At 47.2% G+C, this 10,354-nt stretch overlaps 1 protein-coding gene across 6 annotated transcripts in view; it reads left to right on the forward strand.

The window, feature by feature from the left end:
• Window positions 1-1,766: 1,766 nt before the first annotated feature.
• IDNK (IDNK gluconokinase) overlaps window positions 1,767-10,354 on the forward strand; it is a 20,189-nt gene continuing 11,601 nt past the window's right edge. The window contains exons 1-4 of one of the 6 annotated variants that reach the window (XM_058445733.1): window positions 1,945-1,981; window positions 5,222-6,235; window positions 6,951-6,981; window positions 7,637-7,723. In XM_058445733.1, the coding sequence (XP_058301716.1) occupies window positions 6,183-6,235; window positions 6,951-6,981; window positions 7,637-7,723 (171 nt within the window). In that variant the 5' untranslated portion in view covers window positions 1,945-1,981; window positions 5,222-6,182. The other 5 variants (XM_058445735.1, XM_032164379.2, XM_032164381.2 and 2 more) reach the window with 5 other exon arrangements.

The raw sequence follows: 10,354 nt of genomic DNA on the forward strand, positions 1-10,354 counted from the left end.
CTCCTGATTATTTTCTGCTGGGTCAACAAGGAATGTCTATCTCTCTCTTCCTAAGGCTACAGCCCTGTCAGACACTTCTTTCTATATGGTCTATTCTCTCTGTCTCTCTCCCTCCATTCTCTTCCCTTCCCATATAAAGGCTCCCTCTCATCAGCCCCTTTCTATTTAAGAGTGAAAACACTTCTCAGTTACTCAGATGTGGAATCTGCCCCTAGTTGCTTTTTCTGACCCTACCCACACCTGTGCAAATAGTCCCTTTGTTAAATCCTGTTCACCTGCCCCAATTTGAGCATGCTGTTTCCTGCCACCACCCTGAGCAGCACAGCAAGTTTAAGATCCTTGGACATGTCTCGGGAAAGAAATTCAAGGAGAAGAATCAGATTTTCTGCTAATCATTCTGATTTGAACATTGAAAGAAATATGAGCTTTTTTCATACTGAGCTAGCGAAGCAGGGCACCAGTTAGAGTATTTGCATACACATCTATTCCTCTTATCAAGCTTGAGAATGCCTAGAGGGTAATCTTTTAAGTGAATATTAATATTATATTAACCAGCACATGGTAGATGTTCAAGAAATGTGTATTGACCATAACTGAATTGTAAGACCTGTCTCTCCAAGCCTCAATTTCTTCATCTGTACAGCCCCCATCCAGATTGAAATCTCACCTACTCAGGCGAAGTATATGAAAAACAAAGGCAGTGCAGGAGTAATTGAACTATTCATTAGATAAATGCTTTTATGTCACTTTTATTGTTTTCTAGTCCTAATTTCTAATACCTACGACCTTGGTTAACAAAAGACCAAAGGAGGTGATGCCAAATGCGGTTAGAAGTGCTTTTAATCGGCCGGGCGCGGTGGCTCACGCTTGTAATCCCAGCACTTTGGGAGGCCGAGGCGGGCGGATCACAAGGTCAGGAGATCGAGACCACGGTGAAACCCCGTCTCTACTAAAAATACAAAAAAATTAGCCAGGCGTGGTGGCGGGCGCCTGTAGTCCCAGCTACTCGGAGAGGCTGAGGCAGGAGAATGGCGTGAACCCGGGAGGCGGAGCTTGCAGTGAGCCGAGATTGCGCCACTGCACTCCAGCCTGGGCGACAGAGCGAGACTCCGTCTCAAAAAAAAAAAAAAAAAGAAGTGCTTTTAATCAAATAGTTCAAACGACACATAATTAACACATTGTTTTAAAGCAAATGGACACTTCAAAGTGGTGCTCCTTCCTCTTAAAGTCCCAACAAGAGCTGAATTTAAGAGCAGAGCCATACAGCCATGACATATGGTGCTATGGTCAACACTCAACCCTAAGTTTGACACCAAAAGATGGCCGCCATTTATTATTGTGACAAAAGGCCAGATTACAAAACGCTGTGTACGGCCTGATCCCAGTTTTACAAAATATTCATCCCCATCTATCTACGAGGGGGCGCGGGGAAAGGGGAGTCGTTTTAGGAAGTGCTGCTTATTGCTGCCTGGTGTGGGAAAGTATGAGTCTTATTTTCTGTTTATTCTTTTTAAAAGAACATTTTTATAAATGAATGAATGAATGCTTTCCATGGGTGGATGAGGATCCGGCCTGCCAGGCTCAGGCTCCTCTGGAACCAAGAGGAGCAGTAGGACGACAGGTGGCGGGGCTTTGGGCGGCTGCCTCCAGTCCAGGGAGACGAGAGCGCCAGACCGGGCGCGCGCTTCACTGCCGGGAAGAGGAAAGAGGGAGGGGAGGGGAGAGGAAAAGAAGGGGCAGGAGAGAGAGGCGGGGAGGTTGGGAAAGGGAGGCGGAAAGCATTGAAAACGGCCGCGGGAAAACGGGGAGCTCGCAGAGGGGCACGGCCCTCACTGCCCCGGCCGGGGCGAGGGCGGCTCCGCCCCTCGGGTGCGGGGTAGGCCGGGGCCGGCGGGGCCCGGAAGGCGACGGGAAGGAGCCGAGCTCGGGTCATGGCGGCGCCGGGCGCGGTGCTGGTGATGGGCGTGAGCGGCTCGGGGAAGTAGGTCCGGGAGAAGGCGTGGGGCGCCCGGGACAGGTGTTGTTGGCGCGGCGGGGGCCGGAAGCGTCGCCGTCCCTGCCGGTGGACTGGGGTCTTGGGGACCCCCCACCCTTCCCTTTGCAGATGAAGAAACCGAGGCCCGCGGCTGCCGCGCCCTCTCCCCGCCCTCCAGCCTGCTCGCGGGGAGCCCATCCTGGGACCGCATCCGAGCTCCAGGTTCCCGTTCTAAGACGGGGAGGCTGCGGCGACCGCAGGCTCAGGGAGGAAGCCGCTCCTGAAGAGGCGGCTGCGGGGCCGCGCAGGTGGAGGCCTAGCGAGCGGCGCGGGGCTAGGTTTCGGGGCGCCTTGTCGGGGCCAGGAGGGAGGGCGCACGGCCTCTAGCGAGAGGACGCAAACCACGGCCCAGGCTCTCACAGACCTTTGGCCATCTGGACACACAGCGGCCTCCTCCTGTGAGGCCCTGGACTTCTCCGATTCGATTTTGGAAAGTGAATCGTTTTCCCCTTCCTTTCATCAGCTTAACCTGGAAGGAGACAGCGTTAATATGGAGGGTGGCTCCTGAGGGTTTGGAAAGAAAGAAGAGAATTGTGGAAACCACACAGGTGGCCCAGTGTGCTAACTTGGAGACTGAGGAGTTAACATTTGGCTTTCTGTTTAAACCAAAGTCTAACTGTGCCCTTTATCAGAAAAGACAGCTACTGTAGCATTCGACCACAGGCAGCAAAGGACAGAACCTGATCAGCTAAAACATCATAACCTTCAAGGGCCTATAGGACCCTTCTAGAATTTTCTGAATCAGGAACGGCCCATGTTGTGGCCTGTGTAGCCAGGTGTATATTAAAGATTTACTCCAGGTAGATGGGTTTTGCTTTCCAAAATTATTGTAGGGTTCTCAGCCACAAAGATAAGAAATCTTGAACTGAAATTGAAAGAAAACATGCAGCCCCCAAATCCCTAGCTGCCATATGATTTGAATCAGTTGGAGAATGTAAAATCATTGCCATGGTATGATGTAACCGGAGTGAAGAGCCCTAGGTCTTGGTTCTGTTGCTGTCTGGCTGTGTAAGCCTGGGCAGTTCATGTACCCCCTCTGAGTCTTGGATCAGATGAGGGAGGCCTAATCCCTATGATGTATAACTTGTGATATTCATGTACTCAGTAATTATTGAGCTCAATCCTTACTCTATGTCATTGTCATATAGCAAACAGGACAGATAAAATCCCTGCCCTCAAAGGATTTACATTCTGGTATGGGAGACAGTAAATGAATATATGTAGTGTGTGAGTTGGTGATAGATGCTCTGGAGTAAGTGGAACAGAGTGCCAGACAGAATGGTCAGGGAAGGCTCCTCTGGGGGAGTGGCGTTTCAGCAAAGACCTGCAAGACTTGAGGAATCCGCCATGTGGATAGCTGAGGAAAGGGCAGGAGAGGCAGAGGGAATGGCAGGTGCAAAGGTTCTGAGGCTTAGCTTCTTTTGTTTTTGTTTTTTGTTTTTTTGGTTTTTTTTTTTGAGACGGAGCTTCACTCCTGTTGCCCAGGCTGGAGTGCAGTGGTGCAATCTTGGCTCACTGCAACCTCCGCCTCCCGAGTTCAAGCAATTCTCCTGCCTCAGGCTCCTAAGTAGCTGGGATTATAGGCGCCCGCCACTATGCACAGCTAATTTTTTGTATTTTTACTAGAGACAGGGTTTCATCATGTTGGCGAGGCTGGTCTCAAACTCCTGACCTCAGGTTATCCACGCGTCTCAGCCTCCCAAAGTGCAGGGATTACAGGCGTGAGCCACCGCGCCCAGCTAAGGCTTGGCTTCTTTAAGGAGCAGGAAGGAAGCCATTGTGGCTGAGTGAGGGGAAGCATGATGGGAGATGAAGTCAGAAACAATGCAGGAGAAGAGAATGTGGTCATATGCTGGCAATATTTTGAAGGTAGAGTCAGAAAGATGTGTTTGTGGACTGGATGTTCGGTGTAAGAAGACGAGAGAGAAGTCAAGGATGATTCAAGGTTTTAGGCCTGGGTAATTGGAAGGAGGGAGTTGCCACAAACTGAGATGGGGAAGCAGTAGATAGAGCAGATTTGGAAGACAACCTCAGAAGCTCAGTGTGGGATATGGTGACTTGGACGAGCCAATCAGTCGTCAAGTGGGTGGTGGTTGGATGTCCAAGTCTGAAGTTCAGAGGAGAGGGACTTTAGATCTAACTGTGGAATCACTGTTGTGTGGGTGTACTTAAAGATCTAAGGTGTTGAGATCACCAGAGGAGTGCGTGTAGATAAAGAAGCTGGCCAAGAACTGAACCCTGGGGACTTTCAGTGGCGCAGGGTCAGGGAGATGTGTCCAATGTTATTGACTAGCTGAGTAATAAAAAGACTGGGACTTGATTATATTCATCATTGGATGTAGCAACATCAAGTTCTTTAGTGACTTTGTGAACCCCTGTTGGAGCCCTACAGGACTTTTTAATTATACACCATAGCGTTTAGAAAAATATTTATCACAGCCTAATGGCTGAAGAGAACAATAGTCTCAAAACAGAAAGACTCCATTTAGAACACTGTTAAAACACAGTGACCTCAAGCACTAAGTTTGTTACTGTCTTCCCCCACCTGAATGTAAAGGATCATTTTCCTTTTTATTTACTGATACATGTGTCTAGAACAGTTAGTTCCTGGCATTTCATAGATACTCACTAAATACTTGTTGACTTAATGAATGGATGGATGGATGGAAGATGGCAGGCATTTGAGTGGATGGCAGTGTTAATTTTCTTTATATTTTCACAATCTTAGTGAAGCCACCCTTAACATCTCCTTCTAGGTTTCCTTCCCTTTGCTGATGAAACAAGCTCAGACCTTTTGAATACCTTTCTCATTATTCTGCATCCCTTCCTTCTCCCCCATTGGTCTGTGTTGTCTTTTTAAGTCCCTTGCTCCTGATTTAGACCAACCCACTGGGAGACATATGGACCCCAAATCTTGATTTGTAATCCTGGGTCTGACCAGTATTTTTGGGCCCAGCACTGTGCTTTATTTCTGCCAGGGTCTTTGGTGCATATTCAAGAGTCCAGGTGTTCTCTGGTTTAGACAGACAGTGGTTTTTCTTTTCCCATCTTCTTCCTGACAGTCTACACCCACATCTCTTTACCTCTGCTTTCAAATTATGAGTGCTGGCTGGCATGTTCATTCATGGCTAATCTAACTTGTTTTTTGTTTGTTTGTTTGTTTGTTTGTTTTTTTTTTTGAGACAGACTCACTCTGTCGCCCAGGCTGGAGTACAGTGGCGTGATCTCGGCTCACTACAACCTCTGCCTCCTGAGTTCAAGCGATTGTCATGCCTCAGCCTCCGGAGTAACTGAGGTTACAGGCGTGCACCACCATGCCCAGCTAAGTTTTGTATTTTTAGTTGAGACGGGATTTTGCCATGTTGGCCGAGCTGGTCCCGAACTCCTGGCCTCAAGTGATCTGCCTGCCTCAGCCTCCCAAAGTGCTGGGATTATAGGCGTGAGCCACAGGGTCCAACCTAACTTGGTCTTAAGTGTGATTTCTGCTATGCACACTTCTGACTTAACCAGCCATGGAGTTTGGCCAGGATGGTCTATTCATCCGTAGGCTGCATGTCTCCCTGCGCAGCTTTCAATAGAATGAACATAATGGGAAAGGTTTCACTGCTCTCGCAACCTTTGGTTACATCCAGGAGCAGATCTCAGTTTGGTACAAGTGTGTCTAACACCTCTCTGATAGCTTTTTAGTGAAAGAAAGAGGACCTTTGTTAGGCAACAGTATCCAGCTAGAATTTAATCACATTGTTCTGTTTTCATTATATACAGCTTTTCAGGTACCTTCTATTCAAGGCAAGTGATGATAGCTTCTTGTGCAAGGGAATGAAAGAAAGTTTCCTTCTTTAACACACTTATTTAATTTTTAAAAGTGAAGCAATTAAATAAAAACATCAAAATGTTGAGGTGATATGCAAAATTTAAGAGGGCATGATAAAATAGTATGGGGATAGGTAAAAATTAGGAAGATGGTGCTTAAATAATTGGCATTTGGGCAACACTTTAAACATTGAAAGTGAGAAAGCACTTTATGGGTCATTGTCTGCTGGCCTCCACCCCTACCCTATGGTACTAGACTGTTTAGGATAGCTGAGGCCATGTGTCAGTGAGCTTACCATTACATCCTGGGAACTGGTAGGTGCTCAATAAAGAAATGAAATGTAGGTGGATGGATACATCATGTGGCTCAGATCCCTTGTTTTGCAGGTGAGAAAACTGAGGTTTAAAGGAACAGGTGACTTGGCTGGGAGCACTCATTTAGTGGCAGAAGGCAGCTGTGGCCCCATCTCCAGTACTGAGTCCCGAGCCCCTTTCACTAGCACATGCTGCCTGGTAGAGTATGAACAGATAGTTACCAAATGCTCTACACAGAGAACATTTAACTCCCAGTCTTAACAAGTGCCGGTGATTCGTGAGATATTGACCCATGTCCCTTATTTTAGGAGTGTGTCTCTTTTAAACTCCAAAAATGTTTTTATGCTTTTATGAGTGTCCTGAACTTTACATGGGTGCTGCTGGAGATTAAATCCTCCATCAGACCCCTCCATTCAATATTTTCAGCAGAATTTTATCACTTTATGAATTCAACATCCCCACCACAAAAAAAAAAAAAAAAAAAATTACACAACAGGGACCAAAAACTGATTACTGAAGAAAAAACTTGGGTTTGATGAGATCTTATATATTGCCTTTTGAGAAAGAAATAGTGTTAACTAATTATTTCTTCATTGACATTCGTGGGGATCAGCTAAGGCCAGTCTCCAGACTCCACGGTCACGGGCATCACTGCTTTAGGATTACACGGTGGTTGGTGTTTAAATTCCCGCTAAGGCAGCCGTCCCTTTCCCAGACATCCTTGCACAGAAGGAAGCTCCACACATTGGGCAGGGCAGTAACGGGAACATCTGTGTCCTCTCTACAGATCCACCGTGGGCGCCCTGCTGGCATCTGAGGTTAGTAACCTGTCCTAATGCCTTCCGAGTGCTTGTCCCATTGTGTTCTGTTCTCCTTGCATCTCTGCCTTTTTTCTGCTTTGTACAGATACTTCCACATGGCTTTGAACCCCATTGGAGCAATTTTGTTTTTCTCCTTGGTGATTACAAATAGTGATGAATAGGCAGGGTGCGGTGGCTCACGCCTGTAATCCCCACACTTTGGGAGGTGGGCAGATCATGAGGTTAAGAGTTCAAGACCATCCTGGCCAATATAGTGAAACCCCGTCTCTACTAAAAATACAAAAATTAGCCGGGCATGGTGGCACACGCCTACTGTAGTCCCAGCTACTCAGGAGGCTGAGGCAGGGGAATCACTTGAACCCAGGAGGTGGAGGTTGCAGTGAGACAAGATTGCGCCACTGTACTCCAGCCTGGTGACAGAGTGAGACTACATTTCAAAAAAAAAGTAATGAATTAAAGGAGGCTGTGGTAGCCCAGTCATGGGGGTTGTGAAATGGCATGACAAGGTGCTTCCCTCCTGGGGGTTGTCCTTGGGGTTGAAGGGAACCAGGCGGGTGGTATTGTTTCTACACCTGCCTGTTAGTAACCCCACAATGACTATCACATTGGCCCATCTGCCTGCCACATACACTCTTTCGCTTTGTTCTTAAAGCTGGGATGGAAATTCTATGATGCTGATGACTATCACCCGGAGGAAAATCGAAGGAAGATGGGAAAAGGCATACCGCTCAATGACCAGGTAACAATTGTCTGTGTCCATCACACATATTCCACCTGGGTGACAGGATGAGATCTCTACAGCACTTGCTGTAGTAGAGTTCCTGAGTCCTAAGGTCACTGTACAGGGGCTACAAAGAGCCAGGTGCCCAGTAGATCCTCTACATATGTTAGCTCCAGTCCTGAACAACTGTCTGAACATGGCCCCAGGAACAATGGCACCCTCTGCCCCAGCCTGAACAGGCTCTGCCAAAACACCTTGTTGTGGGATTTTAACCTGCAGAATGTAATTCCTGAGAGGTCAGAGGCTCCCTGTGCCTCATACATGGGGAAGTCCTCATCTTCTCTTCCCAGGTGCTGTCAGCCTACCACCATCACCGTACTCTAGCATTCACCCCAAAGCCAGAGTGATCTTTGAGAACTCAAAGCTGGCCATGTTGCTTCTGCCTGTGACCCTTTAGAGGCTTCCCACTAACCTCAGGATCAAGACCAAACACTTACACTGCTAAGCATGCATGGCATGGCCTCCACATGGCTCCAGCCTCTTTAGGAGCCATGCACCTCCATATCTCCACAGGAGCTCCCTGGCCTCTTCCAGTCCCTCCCACTGCAACACTTCTCCCATGGGGCCTTTGTATCCCTGTTTCCTTCTTCCCTGAGCTAGCCCTTCTCATCCTTTGATCTCAGCACCCATGCCACTTCCTCAGGGAAGTGAAACCTCCATGATGGACTCTCATGATGCCATTTCACGGTTGCACTTGTCCCTGTGGCAGCTCAACAACTGACAGTCTGAGAATTTGATTAATGTTTGTCTCTGCAACTAGACTTTACCCCTAAAAGGGCAGGGACTGTGGCTGTTTCTGTTAACCATTGTACCCCCTAGGCCTGACACACAGTAAACAGAAAATAGTTGTGGCATGTTTTCGAGTGAATGAATGGATGAATAGCACTCTCCTGTGTGCAGGCCATGAGGCCATTCCCTAGAGTGTCTCACACCAGAGTTACAAACTGTCCTCGCTGGCATAACTGGCCATAGCTCAGGAGAGATGAGGGCAGGTCAAAGGCTGGGGCCACGCACCAAGTGTGTCCAAAGGGCAAGAACGAATGGAACTGGCCACAGACCAACACTGTTGTTTTCACTTTCAGTGGGGCTGGGCTCACCCCCAGGTGTCCTTTCCCTAGCTCACTGTCTTTTCTTTTTTGTGCCTTGAGCCATTAAACCATTATTAGGTCTATTCTAGAGCACCCCAAGAGTGCACTTCTCTTTGTTATTGGGGGTACAGCTTGAGTTTGCAGTGCTTCAGGCCTTGAATCATCACAGGTTTGCAACATTTGATTTTAGAAGATAGGGCAACAGAACTATAAAAGAGAGAGTAATAATAATGACAGTAATGATAGTATAATAGAGTAGTAATAAGAAAGAGTAGTAATAATGTTGATACTAAACTAGAGATAATAAACATAGGCAACCTGGTTCCACCACTAGGCTTGTATGAGCTTGACAAAGGGCTTAGTCTCTCTGTGCTCCATTTTTCTCCTGTGAGGTAGGAATGGTAACAGGATCTATTTGATTGGATTCTTGGGAGTATTAAATGAGATAATACAAAAAATATGCACAGAAAAGTGCCTGTAGCATTCAATAAACATCACATTTTAAAATTATTGCTAACCATACGCATACAACATAAATCATATATACACGCCAATAACAAACCATTTCTAAGGGAGTGTATAAAATGTGACTGCCAGTGTTATTTTAGGTTTCTCTTTGGTGACTGCAAATAAAAGGTAAGTTAAATAACAAAATAAAGCAACCAAACTTGATAGATTTTAAAATGGAATTTCTGTAGTCTTCCTCTTCTTCACAAGTGATGCTTGCTAAGTGGACTCTATGGATTGGGGGGTAGAATTCAGAAGAGAAATTTATGTACAGGAGAAAAGATTACTGGAAGAGACACAAGTTACTTACTAAATTTTTTCAGAAAAAAAAACTACAAGCTAGGCAGACCTTAGAGATAACCAAAACAGAGAGATGAGGTAGAACGACAGATGGTTTACATTCTCAAGAGGTAGAACGACAGATGATTTTCATTCTTGATAAGAATCCAACAAGTCTAAGACTGAAGATATGGGTCACAGCTGGGCTGGCACCAATACAGCTCCTGGTTGCCCCGGTAACCAGTCCCCACCCTCCCCACACTGCGCCCATGCTACAGAGCTGAGGAAAGCCCCCTGTGGATGGATCAACGCGTGTCTGTGTCGAAGTCAGAGGCCCTGGTTCTCCCTTGAGGAAGAGTCTAGGGAGGACATGGACAGAGTTTTGTGTTCAGAGGGCTCAGAGCTGCAGTCTGTGTAGAACATGTTCAGGGCTCCCTAAGGCTATTTAAATGTAAATTATTAGGCCAGGCTCAGTGGCTCAAGCCTATAATCTCAGCGCTCCAGGAGGCAGAGGCTGAAGGCCAGGAGCTTGAGACCAGCCTGGGCAACATAGCAAGTCCCTGTCTCTACAAAAACTGAAAAAAAAAAAAAAAAAAAAAAAAAAAAAAAAAAGGGCGGGGGGCCGTGCTACGTGGTCGGATAAGGGGGGGGGGTGGAGGGGGGAAGGGGCGAAACCCCGGGGTTCGAGGGAACAGTGAGCCGGGAGTGCACCCCC

Source organism: Hylobates moloch, unplaced genomic scaffold (genome assembly GCF_009828535.3).
Source record: "Hylobates moloch isolate HMO894 unplaced genomic scaffold, HMol_V3 SCAFFOLD_10, whole genome shotgun sequence".
Taxonomy (NCBI): domain Eukaryota; kingdom Metazoa; phylum Chordata; class Mammalia; order Primates; family Hylobatidae; genus Hylobates; species Hylobates moloch.